The sequence below is a fragment of the Leptosomus discolor genome, chromosome 6, assembly GCF_034619465.1.
Source record: "Leptosomus discolor isolate bLepDis1 chromosome 6, bLepDis1.hap2, whole genome shotgun sequence".
NCBI classification, from domain to species: Eukaryota; Metazoa; Chordata; class Aves; order Leptosomiformes; family Leptosomidae; genus Leptosomus; species Leptosomus discolor.
In genome coordinates this window covers 5,709,465-5,735,724 of record NC_141396.1, presented here as the reverse complement: position 1 = coordinate 5,735,724, position 26,260 = coordinate 5,709,465, and the positions used below count along the sequence as shown (strand labels likewise).

The following is a 26,260-nucleotide window of genomic DNA, read 5'->3' as shown; positions in this document are numbered from 1 at the left end:
ATTACAGTTCCTCAGACTGCTTTTTAAAGTTATTAACTGTCAGGCATTTTTTTTATTCTTATCTCTGTGGTATAAAGAGTTAAGAATTTTGTTTAGTTTGTCTGTCCTCTCTTCTTCATTCTCCAACTGTTAACAAAAGTATTAGACGACACAGGAGGAAAGGATGGAAAACAATACACTTCAAAACCATCTGAAAATGCTCAAGGCTGAGGACAACCACACAATGCAAAACAGGCAAAAATCCTCTGCAAATATCAATTAATATTTTCTGATACTTTGGAAAAATTTTGCTACCTTTTGTGAGCATCTTTTTTTTCAGAAAAGAAAAAATAAAACTGATTATAGGAAGGATCTCTGCAATGTAATGTGTATGAATACTCAGAAATCCTTACGTTGCAGGGACTCGGAAGGTCAGAGCACACAGCACCCTCTCCTAAAGTAGCCTTTGTTGCCGTTCTACAATGATTTTCATAACCTGCAACTGGTAACTTATTAGGTTTTTTTTTAAAGGGAGGGAAAAGAAGTTCAAACATTGCCAAACATGTTGAACAAACTAGCGTGAGGTAACGTTTCAGAAGTTTTCTGATGTTACAGGCAATATTAGAAGATGACTACTTCCAGTGGCTCTTACTGCCCCAGGCAGCAATGCAAGTCGCACTGTTTCTCCCACTTGTTTACTGGATCTGGTTATTGCCCTGGGTTTCTACATTGGATGTCCCACTCCTGATAAATCATGACCTACTTCACCCACATCATTATGGGCAGCATTACAGAAAGCCGATTCAAGAGGAACGAAGCACATGATCGTTCCTATTCCTCTTTTTTAAATTCACAGTAACTTCATTAAACTCATATTACTGACTATCGTAGAGAGTAAAGAAAGAAACTGATTTTACTGTGGAGAAATAGCTTCCTTAGAGCCAGCAACTATTAAACCTCAAATGACTATAAGCTCACAGCAGGTCCAGTGCATTTCAACGCGTAGCTATGTTTTAATTTCCTTAAACCACAGGACGTAAGTCACAGTTCCAGTAGTGTCTGGAGTGAGGTATTCTGTGCTGATAACGATGCAAAGTTTTATACCCTGCAGTTTCCAAATGCGTGGTATGCCACAGGAATTTCACAGAATTGAGAAGATGATGCCCCTTTGCTTGTACGGGGTTAACACCTTCAAAGGCAGAAGTTTAGTTGTCATTTTTGCACTTACATTAATACACCTTTTTCTTTCTGAATAACAAGCGTACCCTGAACACCACCGGCCTCCAAAACCATTTTCCTTCTCCCTCCTACCTTTGTCATTTTTTTTCCAATTTCCTCTCACCGATCTAACGATTATTCCAGTTGATCAAGACATGATGTGCCACCCATTTAAATCTCTTACACATTGAGCTTTTCCCATGGTGATAAATACTTTTTTCAAAGAGCATCCAAGCACGCTCCCCAGCGTATTTCCCACTGCATCCTGCACAATCCCTAAAGAACATTCTCTATTTGCACAGGTGATTCTGCCACTAGAACTTTTAAATTGATATCTATATCTAGAAATGCATTTGAACCTCATTTTGGTAGTAATTATAATTATTAGCTTAGCGCTTGCAACCAAGACATGGCATAAATGGTAAACATGCACAGGATGAGGGAAAAGCAAGGAATTCAAGCAGCTTTTCCAGAAGTTTACAATCCTGCTTAAGTGGTCATCTCTCTTCAAATTCCTTTCATTTATCTACATCCTGCCCTTCCAACAGTTAACATTTAACCAGCTAGTGAAAGAGAATTGTATTAAACCACAGCGGCGAAAAGTAGCAATTGTTGAAGACTACTCAAATTCAGAGCCAGGCAAATCTGTATTTTGATGGCTAGAAACAGACCATGGTTTTACATACCCTTGAGCTTAATCACTGACAACTTTGGATAATACCACAATCTTCCTCAACTGTTATTCAGTGGGGAAAGCGAAAATTTCAAGATGAGGACATTCAGCAATTTGTAATTTGTGAAAGAAGTTAATCAGTTTTCTGCTTTCCACCCAAGCACCACACCAAATTGTCTCTAACACAGCTCCCCTGGGGTCCAGAACCCACTCACAGAGTCAACAGCCAAAGCAAGTACACATTTTTTTTTTTTTCCCATTTGATTGTATTGGTTTCCATTACCATTACTGTATTATGTTCTGGTCAGTAGTATTTTCAACCATTCTATGCTGGCACATCACTAAGTATCTATTTTACAGCATGTAAAAATCTACGTCCAGTCTACTTCAAGATGTTTAAGGGTGTTTCTGCTGTTGCTTGTATTCTTCAAATTCACTGACAAATTGTTAAAGTAAATCTGCCAGTTTGTTTCTTAACAAAAGCACTTGATGCCTTTAAGCTTCTCCCACCCTTTCACTTAACTGTACGATTCTAATTTCCTTTCTTTATGCATTCATCCAACTGGAATGTAAGGGAGGAACAATTACTTGGTTTTGATCATGCACAGAACAAAAAATATAATTAACTGAAAGGCAGCAACAGGTGTTAATTTTGAACTACATACAGTCTGTAAAAGAGAATGTACTTAAAATCCTAATTACTTATTTTATGCTAAAACTCTCTATTTGCTAATGCTTGCTTGTGAATTTTACACTTTCTATCCTTTACAGATAAGACCTCCATAATGCTTCAGCAGCAGATGACACCAATACATTATAAAACCAGACAAACAATTTATAGACCTATCATTACTTGCAAACTTACTTGCTTTTACGTCCTGGTTGAATCGACAGTATTTCGAGTGCTCAAGCAGGGGCAGACATTGCTCAATAGGCGTCCAGACGTAGGTCTCTGGACACAACAGGTCAGAGGGTCTGTACTGACCCTAGAAAACAGAAAAGAGAAAGAGGAAAAAAAAAAAAAAGAAAAAAGAAAAAGTGAGTAGTCAGTTGCACAAGAACACTCCAGCTACAACGTTCCAGATTTTCCTATGAACAAGAAATAGTTTTAATCTAATCTACACCAAATGAGTCAGAAACAGCTTCACTGAAATCACTCCTTTAGTAATTTCAGCACCACCTCAAGAATACAAACTTAACCTTGGCACTTGAAGAAAAAGTAAAATTAACTAACACATTTTTATGATATCCAAGACGAACTAGAAAAGTTTTGGCTTTCTTACAGAAACTCTGTATTTAAGTTATCCTCTAGAGTTCTGCTGAGCTGGTGCTGACACTAAAAAACTCAGCACCTCCAAAAGCAGCTCGTCTCAAGTGCTGGTAATTCTAGCAAATAAAGGAGACCAAAGGAAAAAAATCTAATAGAAAAACCCACTTAATAGTAAGCAGGATGCTATTTTTATTGCATTAGTGATGAAGTATTTTGTTCATTGCTACTTCAATAGTAACATTTTCTTTCTAAGTCATGGAGATTTTCCTGGAATAGCTTACAGATAACGATTAGTGAAATTCTACCACTTTTTGTTGATTTATTAAAAAGATACTCTTTGCAGACATTCCCAGAAACTAAGCAGCCATAATTATTTTCCCTTCAGCTACACAGAAAATCACCACCTCAGCACTAACAACCTCCTCGAATCAGATCTTCATTTGATTTAAAACAAGATTATTCATTGGCCTTTAACTTAAGTTAAAAATCTATCTTTGAGCCATTATTCATTTGATCCATACCCTCTCGACGTTCAGAGCCATATGGAGGCAATATCAAATTAATTCTTAAACTGAAAATTCATTACATGTATCAGCTTGAAAAACAGCCACACAGTAAACAGAATGAGAAAGTTTAAGGATCTCAATTATACAGGTCTTGAGGCAACAGTGAAAAGACTGGGCATTGGAAGTCACACTGCAGTTGATGCCATTAAGAGTTCTTCATATCAACTACTCTAAATAGGTACTGAAGATGATCATCTTGATATGAAGTGGATTTTTTTTCCAACATCCACTAAGAAAAAAGGCAAAGTGTCCTTGAACGAAGCTGACCAATGTTTGGGAAGAGACAGATGATTCCTGTGACTACAGTCTGTTGATAAAGACATATTGTTTAAAAATCACATTCACAAGCTCTGCTGTTCTTTTAGACCAACATCCAATTCTGGAGAATCAGAAGAACCATTTTTTGAATGTTGATAGAGATTCCCAATTCTTTTTATTCTCTTACTGTTCAATTTTTCACAGTATTTACAGTAAAATTATTTTTTTATTATGTATTTCCTACCAGCTGTAAAATGTTGAGTAAGAAATAAAAAAAATTATCTCTGATAAAAACAAAGTCATAACTGTCCACATGAGGAAAAAAAAACAAACCCAAAACCCAACCAAGCTTCATGCTGAACCTTGTTAAATACCTGATATATCTTTCCGAAATTAGTCTGTATGCCTCCCATTTTCTCATTTGAAAAACATTCAGGATTGACTTCCAACTACTGTGTGTTGGGTTTGGGTTTGGTTTTTTTTTTTAATTAAATGCAAATTTTTATATTAAATAAAAACAGTATTCCTCCAATTCCATGCAGAAGCTTAAACCTCAAGGCCTTGGAAAATCCTCTAAAGCCAGAAAATGGAAATGACATTATTAAATAAACCACTTTGAAATGCTATGCCATCTAAACAGAAATACTTGAAAGGTATGTGAAGGTAATGCTTAAAGAACACTTTTAGTCACCATTACTCAGATGAAACAATTTAAGGACTTGGGGAAAAAGTCAGATTTAACAAAAAAAAACCACCCAACAAACAAACAAACAAAACCCACTGAACACAGTTACTTGCTGATGTAAAGACATTTTCTCAACTGGCCAAGAAGGCAGAAATAGCCAAGTAACCATCCTTCAGCGCTGTTGCTTAAGCACATAAAATACAAGGTGGCAATTTAGTCTTTCCTAGTAGTATGGGTATACTTGTGGCTGTAAGTGAAGGTTGCTCAGCCACTTACAGCTTTCCTACAAGACACTGCCCCTATATCTTGAAATATATCAGCCGTCAATCTCACACTTGAAAAATGTATCATTATGCAGCCCTATTCTAAATTTCCCAATTACTTTGGTAATGCCATATTCTGTCATAAAATGGGATGTGTAAAATTAACTACGTTGCAGCATGACAAGTTGGGTTGTAACAAAAAAGACTTCTTCAGCACTGAGCAAAACGATAATGGGAAAAATGGATTATCCAACCCATTTCTGTAGATTCAGCATTTATGTTGGGCATCACAGAATCACAGACTGGTCAGGATTGGAAGGGACCTCTGGAGATCATCTAGTCCAACTCCCTTGCTAAAGCAGGGTCACCCGGAGCAGGTCACACAGGATTGTGTCCAGGTGGGTTTTGAATATCTCCAGGGAAGGAGACTCCACAACCCCCCTGGGCAGCCTGTTCCAGTGCTCTGTCACCCTCAGGGTAAAGTTTTTCCTCATGTTGAGGCAGAACTTCTTGTGCTCCAGTTTGTGCCCGTTGCCCCTTGTCCTGTCACTGGGCACCACTGAGAAGAGCCTGGCCTCATCCTCTTGACACCCGCCCTTTAGATATTTATAAGCATTGATAAGGTCCCCTCTCAGTCTCCTCTTCTCCAGGTCTCTCAGCCTTTCCTCACAGGAATACCCTACTTAGGAGGGAAAAGGAAAAAACAGTTCTGAGGTGACTTCCTTTAGATGTTTTCTTCCCCCAAAATTTAGAACCTTGTTAATAAACTTCCCTGAAGATGTGAGGCTGAGGCGATGACACATCACTGACCAGTGACGCACACCGTAATTAGAGGTAAAAATTACATAAGCCGTTGATGCTCTTCAATATCCTCCCTTTCTAAAAGTATTTCCAAGGAAGGAAGATATTTCTCCCGTAAAGGCATTTTATTTACACGACTGGTTAAACCCACATCCCATGACTCATTCCGTGGAGGAAGTGGGAACACAGGGACATACAGAGGCCAGTTTCCCAATGAACAGCACTGGCACTGTGCCTCTATTGATAGTATTAAAAAGGGAATCCACAGAACTTGTTGAATCAAACGCAGTAATTTCTATGGGCTTTTACCTTTCCCCCCACCCCCCAAGCACTTACTCTCAATTTACTTTCTTCCTTTAAGATGTTTAAAACCTCAATGTGAAAATAAATAACTATGGATCCACTTCACTTCCCCCCCCCCCCCCCTCCCCTTATTCCTGGACTGTGAAAAAATCAAAACCTGAGAACCCAGCCAGATCTGCTTCATCCACAGGAGCACACGTACTTCAAGAAAAATGTTTGAATTTCATTGTTCACTCTAAAATGATTACATCATCTAAAAAAATTGCCTCTAAGCATACTATAGATATTCCTTCTTATTCTTAATATTGCTGATTTGCAGTATACACCCAAAATAAATCCAAATAGAAAGGGGATCTCCTGAAGGGAACTGCTGCAGAGCTATTTATCAGAAGAACTTAATCAGATTTGCAAAACTGTTTTTGAAAATCATTTCTCTTTGGCTTCAGACTAAATTAGCGTACATTTCAGAAGTAATTCTCTCTATGGCAAAATTCCACAACTGAAAACATTCTGCTTTCTTTTATCTCATAATATAAAAGCTCTTGAACAGTAGCACTGTTTATACTGTCCAGATCATCTTGGGAATACTTAACTACAAGACTTTCAACAAAAAGGATCATCTTACAGACCATCCCTAAGCACTTGTCTTATGTTTCAGCTTCTTAAACCCAATACCACCTGCTGATGAAATGCACTCTGTCAATATACAGCAACTGCACATATTTCTGTCTGTGCATCCACATTTTGTCAAGAAATATCCAACAGGATGTAAAACGTGCTATTTTGAAATGTCTTTCGAAATAATTACATCTGCCTAGAATTTCATTATTTTTTGATGCTGTTTAAAATTTTCATGGACATCCAGAAACACGCTTCTTGAGACAGAATATCAACACGTTTTGAGCTGCTGTAACAGCCACGGCAGGTTGTACCAGATGTCCATGGCATAGTGAAATATCCCATCTCTGAGAGCCGAGATAGAAAATACTCAGGGAAAACTGAAAGAACAGTGTAAGCACACAGCGTTACTCTGCCAATGCTCTCGACCTCCAACAGTTTGCAATACAGATCCTTCCACAAGCAGGTCACTTCAGTAATAATGCATTTTGCCATTCAATAATCCTAAACAACTGCTTTGATTTACTTCAATCTGCAAACAGTAGTTCTGTTGGATGACCATTCCCATCTCTGTGATAGAAATGCAGCGAACAATCGTTGGCTCATCACTATGCCACTCATGATTTTACAGAGAAACATGGTGCCTCCATCAGTCTGAAGAGACCTAAATTCTTTACTGCATCCCCTTACATAAGGTGTTCCAGACCTTTAACCGTCCTAGTCAGGCTGTCCCGTTTCTGACTTTGACTTCTCTCTTTTGAAACAAGGAGAAAAGGCCACAGACGGAAAAATATCCCAACCGCATTGTTGAAGGAGCAGGAGAGCACAAGGTATAATAAAGATAGAAAGAAAACCAAAAGAAAAACGTTGCCTCTTTATGAATATCTGACTAAGCTATCAAATGGCTTGACTAAAAAGCAATACTGAAAATTAGTAAAGCTAAGCAATTCCTGACTACATGGTTTCTTCTACCAAGTCAACTCACTGCAATGTAATTGTGATTGTTTTATACAAAAATGCCTCCAAGACGTTTTATTTTCACTATTGTTTGGGGCATTTTACCTGCTATATAATATAAAAGAAAGCGCCTTTAAGGTGCTTTCCCGTATTCTATTAGACATGCTGCATTTTAATTGGAAGCTTCTGGAAATAAATTTTACAGCTAGGCTGCCAAGTCTAAATTAATACTTCACACCATGATATTTTTTTGTTTTACAGTTTCCAAATCAGAACCAACCAGAACTTCTCTGAACTTCTGTTCCACAGGAAGGGCAAAGGTTTTAATGAGACTTTAGTCTGGAGATTACTTTCTAAATATTTTGTAAAATCTGAGGGATTTGGTAAGCATTTGAGATGAAAAACACCAGCAGAGTTTGTTTTTGTAGTCTAAGTAAAATTTAAAATGTAAAACTACCAAGAAAGAGAATAGTCTCAAAAACAAAGAGGGTCAAGCACCAGTAGCACTGAAAAAATAAAATGGGAAGGTTAAATACACATTTAATTCTTTTATCAGGTACACTTTACATCTGTATTCTATTTTTTCCCAATAAACCCATTGATCTTTTATTAAAAGTGAATTAAGACTGCCTTCATCTCCATTTCCAGCCAGCTGCTTAAAAAGAAGCTCTCAGGACTATGTAAATAAAGTAACCTCAAATTATCAACAGCAATCCACTACAGCGAGGCAGCACCGCCCAAGACAGAGCGCGCCAGACTACAGGTTTATTAAATTCCGCCTTTTCACTGAAAGACAACCCTGCTGGAATCCCATCAGCAAAGTACTACAGCAGACCCTTGCTCCCTGATTTCGTTACATAAACAGAAATAGACTTTATCGATCCCCAGGAGAGTCCTTGGCAAGTAACTCGAACTGCTGGGCTCGCACAGACGGAGGCCGGACCGTGGCACGCCGCGCCCGCGGGGTGAGCCAGCGCCGGCGGGGACAAAGAGCTCGACATCTGAATCCGTTTGTGCTTCTAACCACTCGCTGACACGGGATCCAGCTGTGGAAGGCCTGAAAGACTCAAGAAAACCAACCAGAAAACCCCACCCCAAAACAACCTACACAAATTCACTCCCTCATAATCACATTTTTTTTATTATTAAAGCTTTTTTAAACAAACAAAAATCCCCAAGCTAAACAGTTACAGAATAAAGCAAAGAGCTTTATCAATGAGAGATGGCTGGAGACTTCAGATTTATCATCAAAAAGTATTCAGCATACAAGAAAGCATATACCAAAGAGGAGTTAAATCAGCCAATGTATACTTTGTGGGTAAGACAATGAAAAAGTAAGAACAAGTTGGATTTAACCGTGAGGTCCACAGTTGCAGACTGTCTGATACTCAAGTGCCAGTATCAAACAAACTGATTTTATCCAAACTGCAAACTGAATTAATTACGCTATCATCATTTTTAGGACCCCAGAGCTGCATTCTTGTGAGCTTAGCCACCTTTCTGTTTTATTAAAGAATAATGCACTGTAATCCTTCAAAGATGTTATGGATAATAACCAAAATTCACTTTGTAGCTCATAGAACTCAAACTGCTTTAGGGAAGCGTACAACGTGCTAGTCCTTCCTCTTCAAAAAGCTGTGCTGATTCTCATTCTTTTCGTTACAGGCACAAAACCTGCGTAACGGGAATTTCACAAGGAGCTGTAACGTGCTTCTCAACACTTCTCAAACACAGAAACTCAGAGCAAATACCCAACCTCCTCCTATACTGTTTGGTTTCCCATAAGCGAAATGTAAACATCATTTGAAGCTGTATTTCGAACAGAAGTATACCAACACTTATTCAGGTCAGTTAATTTGTTATGACACTACCTTTTTGCTATTTTTATTTTAAATGTCCCCCAACAATCCTTAAACTGACTGACAATAGCAATGGTACAATTTGTCAACTTTCACCTCTTTTCGGTTTAATTCCCAATTCAATGTAAAGTATTAACAGAAATAACTGATGACAAACTGTTTCCAAGGAGAAAATAGATACGCCACTTGTTTCCTGCATGGCTTACAACTAGCAGGAAACAATCGTTTCCTACAAGTACTGACTACATATTCATATTTAGCTGTTCTTCACTAAACATCAGAAGTTTGCAGTGTTTCAGAAGGTTTTCATGGTGTCCCCCAGGTAAATAACTTAACTCGGGTAAGTGTAAAACAGATAAAGATAAAGGGCAAAAGAAAAAAAGGAAGACAGCCAAGATTCATGCTCAATATCCCACAACTACAATGCCGTTATTTGGCCATTAACCGTCTACATGCTCTTAATCCACCACAAAAATGGAATTAAATTTACCTTACGTTTCACTCAGATTTGAGGTAAACCTCAGCACTTTATTTGCCTATGGTCTGCACAGAAGCACTTACAAAGAAACACTTCCCCCCGCCCCCCAAACTTTCAGAAAGTATCATCATTTGTTTTCCCAACACATGCTATTCCTAGGAATCTCCCGAATTGTTTGGATCCTGCTATCTTGATAACTCAGTGTACACTCTAAAGAGCTGCTTTCACCTTGTCCTCTTTCATAAAAATAATCCGATGGATCTAACGCTTTCTGGCTTGCTTTTGATACTGGAAAATGGCCAACAGGTGCCTGAAAAGGCTCATGGACTGCTAGAGAAAAAATTGCTTTCCATTGACGAAAAAAGGTGAAAAACTGGGATAGGTGGGGGGTTTTTTTCCTTTCCCTTTTCCTCTCTAATTCTGTCCACCCCTTCTTCCTCCTTTTACATGTCAATATTCTCTTTCCCTCCACTCACTGAGTATAACAAGCTAAGGGAGGCTGTGGATGTTTACGTCACAAGATCCAAGCTACGAACTGCTGCACATTAACATACAAGCGCGCCACCAGCAAGATCCAAGAAGCCAACCAAGTGCTGCTTGAGATAAGGTACATCCATAACCCTCTCTAACACCACCGGATTAGTCAGTGAGATAATTCTGGTTTCAAGTGTAAAAGTTAACAGTAATTAGTATGCTCAAGAGACTTTCGCTTCACTGTCGTGGAGAGCTGCTGCAGCAGTGACGTCTGCACGGCCGGTGTTTATCGTCTCTGTTTTATCGGCTTGGGATGCAACTGTCCGGAGCTAAAGATAACGCACAGCTCTGGGCATACTGTCCACCATTTTCAAGTGTTGCTCTCTCTTTCCCCTCCAAGACTTCTTGCCAAGAGTTTGTTCTTTTTCATTTATGAAGAGCAGCAAGTTAGAGTTTTCCATTCCTCGTTTTAAGCAACTAAAGCCACTCTATCTGAAGTCACCATATTAAAGCCACTATATTTGGAATAAAGCCAGTGATTAGGCTTGCACAGAAGAGGAAAAAATCTGTATGTTCAGAAATCACATCAAAAACTATAGTTAAATATCTCCTTGATGACTAGATAGACAAACACATATTTAAATGAATACTTATAAAAAGATAACTTAAAGACAACTTTTGCAGGGGCGTAGTTCTCAGTTTTTCTGTGTTCATATTCTTTGCGTTTTGAGATTTACTCAAGCCAACAGGTGTCCAGCGTACAGTAACATTTCTGAGCTTGGCCACCAGCCATCAAATATCTCCGCCTATTCCCACCCCGTATCTGTTCTCACTCGTTTTTTTCCAAGTAAGAAAGATGGATGGATAGATACCTAAACACAAGTTTTACACTTGCTGTTCTTAGATTTCAGTAAGCTTAATCTAAACAGTGAACGCTACAGGGCTGAATTTGCCGTGTACGTGGTGTTTCACACTGTAGAGACAACGGTACAAAGCATTACAGAATGGCCCCTTCAAGACCAATAACGTGCATTATTTACCCTGCAACACCTATTGTACCCTGGTTCCAGACTTTTGACGACAGAAACAGCACGTTTATGGATTCTGAACTGCCCTAAGTTGGCTGACTGTTTACCCAAAGCTGAAATAATAATACCCAAATGACAGACAAGTATGAAGACAACTCCTGAAACTGAGAAGCAAAGAGAAATATTACAAGTATGTAGCTATGCAAAAGAAGCTTACATAAAATTAGGGTCGCTTTTTAAGCATGTTTTCTAAGTACTTTTACATCATCAAACTACTGCTGTATCTATCTTGCCTTTTTTGTATTTCCCAAGGTTCCTTTTTTTATTATTATTTCTTTTTTTTGTTTATATCTGTTAATCTGTGCTGCACACAATGGATTTTCCTAAAATAAACTACTGAAACTAAGTTTAGCTTTCAGTGTTGCTACATAAACTGGTGTTTGAAATACAAAAATAAGAAATGCTGACATGGGATGGTATTTACAGGAAAACTCTACTATACATTCCTGGCTGGAATTCCAGAGACTGCCACCAAGAACATTAAAACATTGCACAGCTTCAAATATTGCCATTTTATCTCTCTCATTTACTAATATTTAGTATCAGTGATACTAAACTGGCAGAATGGTGACATTGACAAAAGACTGAAATTCCAAAGAACGTTTCTAATTCAAGGTGTATTTGTGCACAATTAGAGACAGAGACTCCCTACGAATTTTAAACAGCTCTATGTTCAAAAATTTTACAGGGAAAACCATGATTTTGTTATTTTTAAATAAAATACATAAAACCAGTTAACATTTACTGGAAATTGCCACTAAAAATCCAGTTGGCAACAAGGTGATTAAATATGGTACCAGATAGATACACTTCTGAAGCTGGAAGCTAGTATGCATCTTGCCCACAGAGAAGCTACTCAAAAATCCTAAAAAGCAGCACAGTTTGAGAAAGCTTGAGCAGAAAACAGTAAGAAAGAAGAGTTAAGCTCGTACATTTGATGAATATTAGCTCTGCTGAATTTTAGCCAACAATTTTTCAACAACTTAAAAAAATATCAAGTATATTACAGGAAAAAATGTACTATAAGTTGCCTTTTTACTTCAAAAAACAAAGGTCTTGGGGAAAAAAAATGGTATAATTACTGAAATCCAACTTGTTTACTTTAAATCTGCAGCAGAAATTCTTAAGGAGACCCTAGCATTAAACTTGGAAGGAGAGATTAAAAGAAAACTACAACAAGAAGATAAAACCCAAGGAGGGGCCTCAAGAGGAATGCTTCATTAGAGAGACACCAACTATGTTGACTTAGGTCTATCTCAAAAGGACTTTATTTTGGCAGCTGGGAGAAGCAAAAGAAATGAAAAAAAAAAAAAAAAAAGGAGTGTTTCGATCATGTGGATCCCATATCTTTCTCTTGAAGAGCTGTCATAAACTGACCATATTTTTTAAGTTCATTAAATGCATGCAATTAAGTACTAAAGTTTCTTATATTTAACATTTATGTGAAATAATCACAGGAAAAATATGTACAACCTAATATATCATACTCACGCTCTACACTTACATACACAAAACTGTCACATCGATATCAAATAGCTTTAAACATTCATTAATACCACACTAACTGGAGTCATATCTAAAAGAACAGCATTCATCTAAGCAGCTTACAGACATACTCCACAGGAAAACTGAATTAATGCCCTGTCAAAAAGGCTTCTACTACCTAGTTATCAAAGTAAAACACTACAGACCATGTTTATTTAATAGAAAAAAAAAAAAAGATACCCAAACACAGACTTAACCTGATAGAATTTAAATGAAGTAAGCATGGTTTAAAATCTTTTTCTGTTTTAGAATATTTTTCTGTAAAACAAACCTACCCAGGAAAGTCTGGGCGGATGGTAGCCTTATACTGAACAAATAATTTCATACTTCACCTTCATGCCCTGTTCTTGACTCAGTCTGTGGAATATTTGAAGACATAATAAATACTAAACTAATTGACAGCTTTTCAAATTGTGATGATTTCACACTGATATTCACAAGTTGAAATATACTCCTAATTAAGAACTCGGCTGTGAGATGTTGGCTTTAGATTAAGATAAACCATGTTGGATTTTCAAAAGCATTTATGCAACTAAATTATGGTGAAAAATAATGTCACTTTAAAAATTGCCACTCCGGCTTTTTTTATTTCTATTTGTGTTCATACATCTAAGAACAAGAAATCATATTCTGAATCGCTAATTCGGAACAGTACAAGATTTCTAACTTTAAGGCTTTCTATCCACATATGGTACACTTGACATGTTCTAACAACAACAAACCTAGTAAAAGCCAAATCATTTACCTTTGGTCATTCAACACTGAAACACAGACAACCAGTACTGAAGAAACAACTTCAACAAAGGGGTATATATACACAAAAAGGTGCTAACAGTAATCTTAGGGTAGTAGAAAAGAGTAAAGTTGTAGGACAAAGTGAAGAAAACAGCACAAGAAAGCTTAGTAAAAACTTCATTTCTGTAGGAACTTGACTAGATAATATTGTGAAACGCAAGTTAACACACACAAAAAGATGTTATTCAGCCTAAAATCTGAAGGAGAGTATAAGGGCAATGAAAAATCTCAGTGTTTAAGCATCTACAATTTATATTATCAGGACAGAGCAAAAAACTCCTGCCAAAAAAATCTAAACCTACTTGTCTCTCTTACATCTGCAGATTTAAAAAATGAACAAATAAATAAAAAGGCTCGCTTTGCCACAGTATTCCAAGCATGTGTTAAAACTTAAATCTTTACAGCAAGTAAAGCAACAACAGCTATCTGTACAAAGGATCAACGAGTATCTGCACAAAAATTCCGGACCACCAAAAGAAGTGCACTTTGAAAGAAGTTTCTTCCATTGTCCCTAAAAATGTTTATTTTCATAGTAAGTTTTCATTCATGAAATAAGCATTCTAATTTTAGGTCCATTTTGTTTGTGAAGTGTTTGTTAAACAAGCTAGCTTTGTTTGCTGGGAGAGGGGAATTTGTAAACAAAGCCTCTCTGTGCTCTCCGAGGAGTCCGTTCTCAGCAGGAGACCATCCGACTTCTCCCTGGGACCATCTCAGCATGTGGAGCTCACAAACCACAGGCCTGAACTCAAGCCACCATTGATCTCACTGCAACAGTCTCAAAAGGAGACAAAAAAGCTGTACTGCAAAAAATGTGTAGGTTTTGTCACCCCAGAAGAGCTGGTGAGTGGTCTCCAAAACGAAATGTGTAAAGGCAAGCAGCCAGGCAGCACGCCTCCCCGACAGCGCACGCCAACAGCCACTGTAAGAGCCAAAAACCCCCAAGGCAGCAGAAAGCGGAATCTGAGCTGCCACCATGGCACGTACCAGCTCCTGTTCACCTTCTCAGCCTTAACACTCAGAAGTGAAACACAGGCTGAAGCTACGTCAGTGGCCAGAAGAAATGCTAAACTGGGAGAGCCCCGGAGTTTCTGAGCTTCAATGCATTGGAGTCCCCCTGGGACTATGCTAAATATAAGAAAGAGGGGAAAGAATGCAAATACAGGATCATTAAACAAATGTAGGAATAAGACACAGAAAGTATGGTTAGACAGAGAGATGTATTGATTTTTTTGTCAAGCTATTTTGCAGGGAATGATAATTGCCTGAGGACATACTAGAGTAAAAATAATTGTGTTCTTTTTGACATTGACTTGTTTTCAAACTCCTCCTCATGTTAACGAATCCTGTCTCCTTAATTATAAACAAAATAGAACTGGAATTCTTGTCAACTAAGTCCATCTTTATTACACAAAGCGGAACAAAATGAAATTATATTAGCAAGTTCTGTAGCAGTAATTCCGCATGCAGATTTTGCATCTGTTCGCAATGTAAATGCACACTGTAAGTGCACAGTTGTGGCTCTGTAAAACTGCTGAAGTTCAACACTATTCTCGTAGCTGGTTAGAACAGACTCACTATTATGCTTTCATCCAAATTATTACCCTTAAAAGGTACATGAATGTCTACTTGCATGTTTAGGAAAACATACTGTTTCACATGATGTATCCCCGCAGTCTTTGAGCTGAAACATCAACACTTCAGTTTTCTCTTAAAGCCAGATGTTTGCAAACTGTTTTCTTTATAATCACCTTTGCAGAAGAAAACAAGTTTGAAGGCAAATGGGCTGGAATGAGTAACTATATCATATACTACATTAAGTCCTGAGCATACCAGAACCTGGTAATCAAGGGTATATTTAAATATGCACCCAAATATAGGATTAGGGGAGCACTAAAATTAGAACTGCACTTACAAAAAAAATCAAGTGCTTTGTTGACATTCTAACAGTTCATAATCCTCGCTTTTCAGCATTAAAATAATTAAAAATTGGCCAAGCAATCACCTTGCTTCATTTAAAAGTCAATAAAGCTCCGAACTGTATTCATGTGCATGCATATCCTGAAGCACAAAAGCAGTTTCATGCGCTTCCGTGCATTTTTAACACATTTCTCAAACAGAGAGCAAAATACGATAAATACTTCAACACTTGCCATCATATGCCAAGAAATACTGACACAATAGTTTAATCCAGATCTACACATCTAAAGGACAGCGGCCAAAAATGTTTCTAAACTTTTCTGTCTCCTATTCAGCCCTGGTGGCATCTAAAGCTGTTTCAACGCACAGCAGTTCGCAGCGGGCCCCGGGAGGCTGCTGTGCTGATGAGGCTTGGCAGAAGCGTGGCACATTCCAACACCACCACCACCCCCTGCAGAAGGTCTCCAGCTGCCCCTTTAGGAAGTTTTTTGTTGGTGTTGCACTGTCCAAGCAACCTAACGCAGCCAGGAGCCAAAGACTTGGCTGTAAACCCAGAAAGAGTTCATAAATCTCAGGGAAGGAACAGTATCTGCAGTTTTAAGAGACTCCGGGGAGAAGGTTCACAGTCATTCTTGTTTGTTGTTGCTCTAAAGACATGCAACCACCACAGAGGCAAGAGCATTAAAGAAAGCACATCTTACACAGGATTTACCTTGTAGCGTACAAGAGATTTCAGTGGTTCGAACTTTTCCAACTTAACGGGTATCGGCTTGAGGAATATTAGCATCTTTTTTCTTGGATCATCACACTAACTTCTTCCCACATCTCAAGTCAAGGAGGTAAATGTACTATCATCTAAAACTTCATCAGAAGGTGGGGCTGTTAGTACGTGCATTTGAGGACTAACAATTCAGTCATCAATGCCATCAAGACGACATTTAACAGTTTCTTTACCATCGCCCAATTATAGACAATTATTTTGTGCTCATAAATCCATTAAACCAGCAGCAGCAGCAAACAGCAAAACAGATACAGTTCTGAGAAAGAAACCCATTTATCTTCTAAAATAAAGTTTCAGTTGGGGCTTACAAATTGAGCTCTATTAGAAGCACACAAGGACTTATGAGAAACATAAAATACCATCCCCTGCAACAATTTAGGCTGCACAGGTGCTCAGTGCCACACCTAACGTAGCAGGAATTGTAGTGGAGCAGCCCCAAAGCTTCTCCCTATGGAGACCTTCCCACCTGATCTTCCTGCACGGCACTCTCGGAGTGCCCAAACTGAGAAGCAGGGGCAGAACTGGGGACGGGCTCTCTGACCCTCTGCCGGCACTACAGCATTTTACTCGGTGTCCTTCACTGCCACCCTATGACATAAATGGAGGATGCAAAGAGTAGCAAGCCCCCCTCTCCAATATACTGTAACATCTCTCCACCTTCCTCCCCTTCCTCCTGAAAGGAAGATAATTAAAAGCAGTTAATAGCAAGCCACCACTGCCAAGTGATAAAGACTAAAATGGAAAAAATGTTAAAAAAAAAAAAGAAATTCATTAAATAAACCATGGATCAACCTTACTGACCATATTAGCACTAAGTAACCCTTCAGAACACTACCCTTAATATCTTAAATAAATAAATAAAAATCAACAGATCAGTGGAACAAAAAGCTCATCTTGTCTTCTGTCCATTCATAGAACAACAGAGGGTTTGTGTTGGGATGAACAGAGAATTTGGTTCCTGTGTACTTTTGCTCCACGAAGCCATTCTTCTTCAATTAGTTGACAATGGGGTCATTTTCATACCCTTTTTTTGTCATTCTAACTCAGTGTTGTTTGTGAAAACATTTTTATTCTGAACAAGAAAGGGGAAGGAAACAAACAATACTATATTATTTTAAAAAAAGATCATCTACTCCCTTGAAACCTTTCTAGAAAGAATCCCAAAGTCATCCTACACATCTAACACAGCAAATAATTACTCTTAACAGTTTCAGTCATTCCTTTTAGAACAGTTCAGTTATTCAGTTGAAAACAACTAAACACAAAGTTTTTGGCAGTGGTTAACTCTCTCACATGATAAACAGAAACCTCAGGGTAGTGTCTGGAATCAGTAAGGGGGTTTTGTAGGGCTTTTTGGTTGTGGGTGGGTTTTTTTTTTTTCATTTCTCACTCAAAAGACAACACTTCGCCATGCTCCCAGGTCCCGCGAGGCCTCCCCAATAAGGCAACCTTTGAAAGCCTTTGGGAACTGATTTTATTAGATTAAGAAAAAGCTTTAAAGAAGCTGTAACAAAAATATTTCAGTTCTCCATTGACCTTTCGGCTTGGGGCCCCGCTCTGTGGAATCTCTCAGAGCTCCAGTGCCCTCACGATAGTCTTGGTGAAAGCACAGCACCATCCAAGAGCCTGCAGGCTCCAGGGATTTCGACCACTGCCTCTAATACCACTTAAAGAGAGTATAGAGCTCTTTTTAAATTACTTGCATCTGAATAATGTTGGCGGCTACCTCAGGGTCACACGAAGGAAGCTCCTCCCCTACCAGTGATATGCTGGTGATGTGAAAACACAATCAATTAACAGCATCTGCAATCCAGAACTAACACGTCTTTGCTCTGGGTTCTATTTATTCTTAATTTGTTACTTTCTTCAGCTGCCGCTTCCAGCATTTACTATAGCACTATAAATAATAATTTACTATACTAAGGAAGATAAAACTCATCCAGAACACCTCCCATAGGCACTGTAAGGAACAACCATAAAACCCTCTATGTTTCGTCACCTCATTCTTTCACCTGAAAGAAAGAAAAATGCAACTTTTAAACACAGACTTAGCTAAACCAGAAGGAACAGCAGAGAGATTCAAGGCGTGTGCTTTCATAGCCACTTAGTTACAAACCTTGACACTAAAAGTAACTCGGCCCACCTCACAATTTAGCCCATTCTGAAAACTTTGTAGTCACACAAGTCCCATTTTTTCTCCTTTCCACCCTCTCTCCTTGCCTCCAGAGCCTACTACCTTCTTCAGTACAGCGAAGGCAGTAACTCTTGTTATATAAACAAACGGTAGAAGCTGACCTCCCCATCTGAGGGCCTTAGACAGAAGGCCTAATTTTAGACATCATTCTCTAGGACACAAATGCATCAGTTGATAAAAACCCACTAGACTACACAAAGAATGACAAGAAGCTTAAAAATGAGACTTGGGGAAAAGAAGGAACTGAGGGGGGTTTTGGTGGGTGGGGTTTGGTTTTTTTGTTTTAGCAAAAATTAGAGAAGCCCAAGGAGAGACGTGGTTTAACCATCAGGTTCCAAAGAAGGGTGTTGGGGAAAAAAGAAAAGAAAAAGAAATTACATGGCTTTTTATGTGCATGGTAGGTAGCACAAAATGTAGTATTCTTTAGGAAGAAAAGTTCAGGTCAGACAAAGAATTTCAATAGGAAGACTAACAAAGCACAAAAATATGTAAGTGTATAACCGCCAACGCACGGAGACGTGTAGAAGTTTGTCAAGGGAGGCCCTTGGCACACCTATGTCCAACGGGTCTTAAAAGTTAACACAAACATCGTTGAACCTGCGTTGGAGTAAGGGGATGGACTACATAATCCCCCATGGCCCCTGACAAGTCCACTTCTCTGTGGTTTCACTTTTCCCTCCCAGCTCCAACTCATTCCCCTCTATAGAAACCTGGGACTCTCACTCCCATTCAAATACTGATGTTGCACTTTTTGCAGACCAGACTGTTAAAAGTATTGTGTTTAATACCAGGATTGAGGACAAATAATAGAACCTCATTAATATCCTTTTACTTGGAGGCTCAGTACGGTCAGCAGCTAAGCAAACTCAGACAAAGAAAATAATCATTCCAAATAATGAATTGTCATCTAGATTAAATGCAACACTTCAGAGAAGTGTACTGCGATACCTCTGTAAAATTAATGAGGTCTTAGTAAAGCCAGACCTCATTAAAGTATCTACCATTAAATCTTTCCTGGAAAATTGGAGAAAAAACATCTCTCGTGTAGATTAACTGACTTGTCAGCCAGCTCCTACTGTAAAGACCACAAGGTGAAATATGGCAGAGCCAGGAAAAGCAGGAGTTCCTGGCTTTCAGACCAAATAAATTTCACTTGACAATATTGCCTAATTAGAGGTAATATAATCAGCAATACAGCAAAAATAAGAAAGAATACAATAAGAGCAATCAGATTGGAACTTAAATGACAGCTCCAATATGCCGAGCGTTGCCAGATTCAATTAACTGTGGTGCACAGATAAACCTAACCAGTATCTCAATGACTCACACTTCAGAGATAGATTTAAAAGGCTGATTTTTTTCTCCAAGACACAAGAACTTTGATATTTTGTCCAACACTCGAAAACTGACATGGCTATGAACAACTTCAAGCAGAGACTAAGTTAGCAAAAGTGAAAAGCATCATCTCCATAAGTATGTTTTAACCTTTTGTATCATGGCATTGTAAGATGTCCATCTCTGCATATGCAAATTCACCCACTTTTGGGAACACTCACAAAGGGACAGGTAGAGGGACAAAATTCAGAAGTAAAGAATGTGAACTAGTGTTTGAGGACCATCCAAAAATGATTAAATCAACAAAAATGAAGTGAAGCTGACAAAGCAGCACTCTATTAACTCATTTGCTTGTTAGAAATGTCAAAAATACACTCAATTCCATACATCCTTACCCTTACTAGCAAGGACTAATGGATTTATAGAACTATAATTGGAAAATTCTGAAACAGAAATTGTGACCTCATTCCGCAGATGAAGGAGAAAAATTAGACACGTGAATTGTGAAGTGTATCATTCCTCTCCAAAAAAGAACCCCAACCAAACAAAACCCACATCTCTTTTCTCTCTCTATATATATATCTTTCACAGTTTGCAGTTCTCACTTTAATTGCTAATGGTTGCTATGGAGTCCCCAAATAAGCCTTCGAATAAGATTTAGTACAAGTCAGCAATGAACAGTGAATTTATGACTATGCAGAGTCATGAATTAGACATGATAAATTTCTACCAGCTACTATCATTCAGAAGATGGTTTGCCTCAGGTTTATTAACGCGATCCTGAATAAATCTTTTTAGCAGCTCCTTTTGACAGAGATGGGCAAGTTACCTCTAATAACTCCGAAAACATCCACCAGTACAGAACTGGCCAACAATTCAACAAACCATACCTCTTATTCTTGTGCTTTTATGAAAATGAGGTTAGATTTTAGTTTACTTAAGCCTCACACAAATTAACAAAATTACATTTATTAAAGAAACACTACAGGGAATTTGTCCCAAATTAAATTTCCTGCAACAAGTAAAAGGTGTACAAGTTATCCCTGCTGATGTGCATATGTAGGTAGTTAATAGCAACTTTATCACACGTCTGTTGATTCTTCAGAACATCTGAACTGTGAATCCTGAATATATACCTCCTTATGCACAAACATATTCCTGTTGCATGCAGAACAAAGAATCTCTACTGACAGATATTAAAATCATTAGTAGCATCAAAATTATCATCACCAAAATCAGTAAATCATCGACATTCAAGCCTGATATTTAAATCACCTCGTATTTGGAATCACTTAAAAGATACAGTGTATGACTTTGAACATTGCTCTGAAACAACCTATATGGGAACTGGTTCTTCTGGGGTTTTTTCATTCTGTTGGTTTTGGGTGAGTGATGTGTTCGGTTTTTCAAAGACTGCATGAAAATAACGTAACCTGGTCCAAAAGCCTCATACAGAAGATAACAAATGGATAGTTTTAAGAGTATCTACTCCTATTTAATAATATTTATTTCTCCAGTATAGAGAAGTAAAGCACACCAAAAAAAAAAAGTTTACTCAATTTGAGGAAATTTGTTTTGTCATCAAAGACCCATCCATTCAAAAGTCAGGGGTATATAGCTGAAACTGCAGAAAGGCCATGTCTCTCAAATACAGCTTCACCCTGAAAATTACTTTTGGATACAATTCTTCCAAAGCTTGTACAACATACCCCCCAAAATTCCTGCTTTCGGACACATGTTTATATTCTCAGGGGGCAGTACAGTAGTGAGAAAGGGACTTGCTCACTTCAGAGGTCAGCTGTGACCTATTCAACAGACATTTCTTTCTGCCCTCATAAAAGTCTACAAATAATACAATCAGGTATAAATATACATATTATTGCACTTCAGTTCTGCTACACTTCAAATCATCTCAAACTTCAAGTAAACAACTGAAAAGAAATCCACATTTCCAAAATTAGAGAAATAAAATCCCAGGGACATGTTCACATTTTTCCCAAGGGAGCTCTAACTGACAAATAAGTCCTGATTGCAAATATTTTAAAAGGAAAAATACAGTTAAGAAAAAAAGACATGGCTGGGATCTGTGTTTGTTTCTAGCAGAAAAGTGAGATTCCAAGAGGTTTTAATCCTGCAAATGCTGAGTGAACTTCAGCACAGCTTCAACACTTGCACCAAGGAAAAACTATAAGAATTTACCAATTACACATGGTATAAAAGAGCAGCTTAGGAAACAAATAAAGAAATAATTGCATTCACTATCTTTATCTGCTATGAAAACAACATGGAAACTGGGATTCTGCTTTTAATAATTATATTTTCAGTGGAAATCCACTGTCAGCATTCCGTAACAGCTATTGTTATCCAGAAAGGCACATCTCCTTATTCCTGCTTTTTGATGCTCCTAATAATGTAGTTGACACAAATTTTCACAACCTGACTAGAAATGTCTTAAAAAGCAACCTAGAAAGCAGCCTCAAACACTCTGTACGATGTTGTTCAAAGCAAATAAGAAATACTTCTAAATATTTAGAAGGAACTAACACAAGGAACTACACAAGGAACTAACCATTTTTCACCCATGGTATTTTTATTCTGCTCCACATTCTCCCAGTTGCTTATTCCAACACATTTAGTTCCATTTACTCAGTGTGGGCTCTAAGTAGTTAGGAAGAGTCTTCCAGGTGAGGCGAGGTGAAAGGAAAAAGCTTCTTTGGGAGAAAGGAACAAAAGAAAAAAACTGAAAAAAAAAAGGCAGGGGGAAGCAGCAAGCTGCAAGGGACACTGAATACAGCATGTGACTTATCAGATCCAAAACACAGGCAGCCAGCCTTCTAGTCAAAACACATTTGATAAAATATATGTAGAGAGATAAGGACTTTTTGTGCTAGTTAAAAGCTGAAGGAATACTAAAGCAGCTTGATTTTCAGAAGCACTTAACACACGTACACCAAGTCAATCATCCAAAATACTTTTGGAAGTCTGGGCCAGCCACTTGAAAAGACTTCTCAAAATCCCTTTGGGTTTTAATGCCAAAACTCCAATTTAATTCAGAGTAGGCTTCTTCTCTCTGTCGCTAACCCAAACCATTAGAAGGAACACATGGGGCAGGTTCAGAGCTCTGAAGAAATGAACGCTCCATTTCAGCTGCTGATGCTAATGTAGAGGAGTATCTGGGGAAGTCTGGTGAAGAAATGAAAGGAAGGAAGAAGGGAGGCAGTTAAAAGTGATGTTAACAAGACATACAGAAAAACAGGGATTTTTCCCCCACTTCTGTAACTTAGAATTTTCAGGGCTTTATTATTATTATCGTATGGTTTTGTCTTGGTTTATTATTTTGCTGTTTGTTTTCAACAGTCTTGCCAAAAAAGCAAAAACACTGTGTTGCCAAAACTTTTATTGCTTTCTTAGAGTAGATAGTATTTTTTTTTTTAACCCAGATATTTCAGTTCTTTACTACCAAATGGTACTGCAAACAACAACTTAGTACTCCACAAGTACTGACTTTTCAGAAGATCAGTTGACTATTTATGACCTGTTTGTAAAAATCCAAAAAGTACTAATTTGAATACATATTTCTTCCTATAAAGCGATAAAATTAATCCTGGAAAAGCCACTAGTACAAGGGCTAACAGACTTGAGCAGAGCAACATCAGATCTCCACACCACACTCAGCTTATCATCTTTTCCCATTACCAAGGTAAATAGTAACATCAGTGAGAAAAGCAAGCTGACAGCTGGTAACAGCTTCAATACATGCTGAATAAAAAAGTCACACACAGAGGCATAAAAATGCCAGCTCTTCTTGTGTGGAACTAGTGACATATTTTGCAAAGCCGTTTGCTGCTCAGTCGTAGAACCGTAATGGCGTGTGCTTATACCCCCAAAATCATCCAGGACCATGTTAAGTCACGTCATATTAAGTCCCTTTCCCTCACACATTTCAGCTTACACAGCAAATCCAAGCTTATTGAAAAGGTTAACTAAATTCCACAGTCAGAAGTGGTGAAAGAGCCAGGACAAGCAAGGATGAGCCAGCCCTTTGTGGATCCCATGGACGTGGAAGTCCAGGCTACCACTGGATGCATTTCACTGCTGCAGGAGGAGTGATACTGAAATTCCTGAAAGCAGCCAAAGAAACTGGCTCTTGAGTGCCATAAAATTCCAGGGGCACTGCTTACAACCACAGTCAGTCCGAGGTACTTAGTTTAAGAATGATTAATCACAGTTGAATCAGCCTTTTGTTTCTTTTCTGACATTTCAGAACCCTTTCTAGTATTCCATCTATCTGAAGTCTGGCCATGCCTTGATACCGAAGGAGACTGTTTGAAATAATTCCATTTACTTTGGCCTGCATACAAGTCTGGATAAAGATTTCAGTCAAAACACCTCTTCAGATCATAGAATAGTCTTAAAACGGTACACAGAGATAACACAGCAAGAAGACATTAAATCTGTTACGCACTTCAAAGCGCACTGATGGTTATTTACAAGCTTAGCTGAGCGGCTTTGGGGAAAGGGGACCATTGAACACAACAAGTAACAATATGTGCTCCAATTGCAGTATTTGCATGCAAATATTGACACTGAAAAAACCTCAGATAAACCCGGAACTAAGGAAACTCACGTAGAAAGTGTGACCAACAAATGCTTTCCAACATGAGAACTTAGAGAATTTGATTTAAGGTCAAAAGCAGTCTGAATGGCAAATGCACAGCAGCAAGTACTATTTAAACCAGAAGCACAAACCCAAAATCTATTCAGTGCCACCCACCACAAGACTCAAAATCAGTAGCAAAGAACTGTAACGGAAGGAACAGAAAGGGTCTCAAAGAGCTCAGTAGCGACTGAAAAATGTGAACTTGGTAACATAGAGCCACGGAGTAAAATTTTTTACTACGAAAGATACAGGATAAAACAGAATATCGGTACAGGAGAAAAACCGAAGAGCCACTCATGCACCTCTCTGACGTGGCTGTTCACTAAAGGTGGTTCTTTTATTTCTGTAATTATCAATATGTTGGTAAACAGATGTCTTTAACTGAAAAGCATTAACAAGTACTGATACAGTACTTACACACGTGAGAAGCAAGCCTGAGACCAACATCACCCTAAAGTAAAATACTTTCTTATACTTAAAATTTTATCACTAACTCCAAAACGCATTAGGAAAAAGACTTCGCATCTTATGAGTCCTGGAAAATCTTCCAGACTATTTTCCAACATAAGAACTACCACATCTAACAGAGCCTGAAAAGTTTTACCACAAGGTCATGAATTTCTTCAGAAAGCCATTTTATTCTTGTATTACCCTAACCTACCCAGAAAGAATGGAACAAAGCCATTGCTTAAGGTTTTTCATAGGATTTTTCCATATTAACCTAGTTAATAGGACTACAGAAATCCTTTTGTCTCAATTTAATGCAGATTTTATTTTACCAGTTCATAAATATTAACCCATACACGGGAACAAATCTAAGAGAAGCTGGGAACTAAAAAATAGCCTAATATTGCAACATACTCCCTTCCCCCATCTTAAGTAATTTCACCAGTACTCTACTGGTTTAAAATCACATTGCAATCAAACGCAAGCTGTTTGGGAACAAAAGGAAAGGGAAGGGGACAGCGAGTCTGAAGGGAGCTTTATTTTTAAAAAATAACTTCTATAATCCCATCTGATCCATGGGGTGGATGATACTCTCTAACCATTTATCTTCCTGCCTGATAATCCACAATTCTCCAACCCTGTTACTGAGCCACAAGAATCCTGTTTTGGGGATCCTAATCCAGGCCATTCAGGCTTCCAGTCTTCCATTGGATTACAAACTATTCATGCCCAAAATTGTACCATTCATGGAAACAGAATTCTTCAGATGAAAAGGTCACATACTGACCCCCAAGAACGTATTCTCTGCCCATTCAGCCCTGACCTGCTCAGTGATGGCCAAACGTATTCAGCAGCTGCTCGGCACAGCTGCACTGTCGGCAACTGGTGTGATGTTCTGGCCGTATCGAAGGTGACCGCTCGAAGAAACTTTCTAGGATGAAGATACAGTTTTGTAAGAACTGCCTAAAAGCAGAATAAGCGTATTAGCAGCCTTATGAAAAAATAAATACTTCAACAAAATATTCTGCCTTGGACCCCCTTAGAGCACACAAGATAGCCAAGACGATCTGACACAGAGGGGAGGAGCTGTTACCAC

At 38.3% G+C, this 26,260-nt stretch overlaps 1 protein-coding gene across 3 annotated transcripts in view; it reads right to left on the bottom strand.

Annotated features, from left to right (window-relative positions):
• Window positions 1-26,260, bottom strand: part of ATE1 (arginyltransferase 1) — an 82,322-nt gene that overhangs the window by 16,682 nt on the left and 39,380 nt on the right. For all 3 annotated transcript variants that reach the window (XM_086467247.1, XM_086467245.1, XM_086467246.1), the window contains one exon: window positions 2,736-2,856. In XM_086467247.1, coding sequence (XP_086323373.1) covers window positions 2,736-2,856 — 121 coding nt within the window. The remainder of the gene's footprint in view (window positions 1-2,735; window positions 2,857-26,260) is intronic.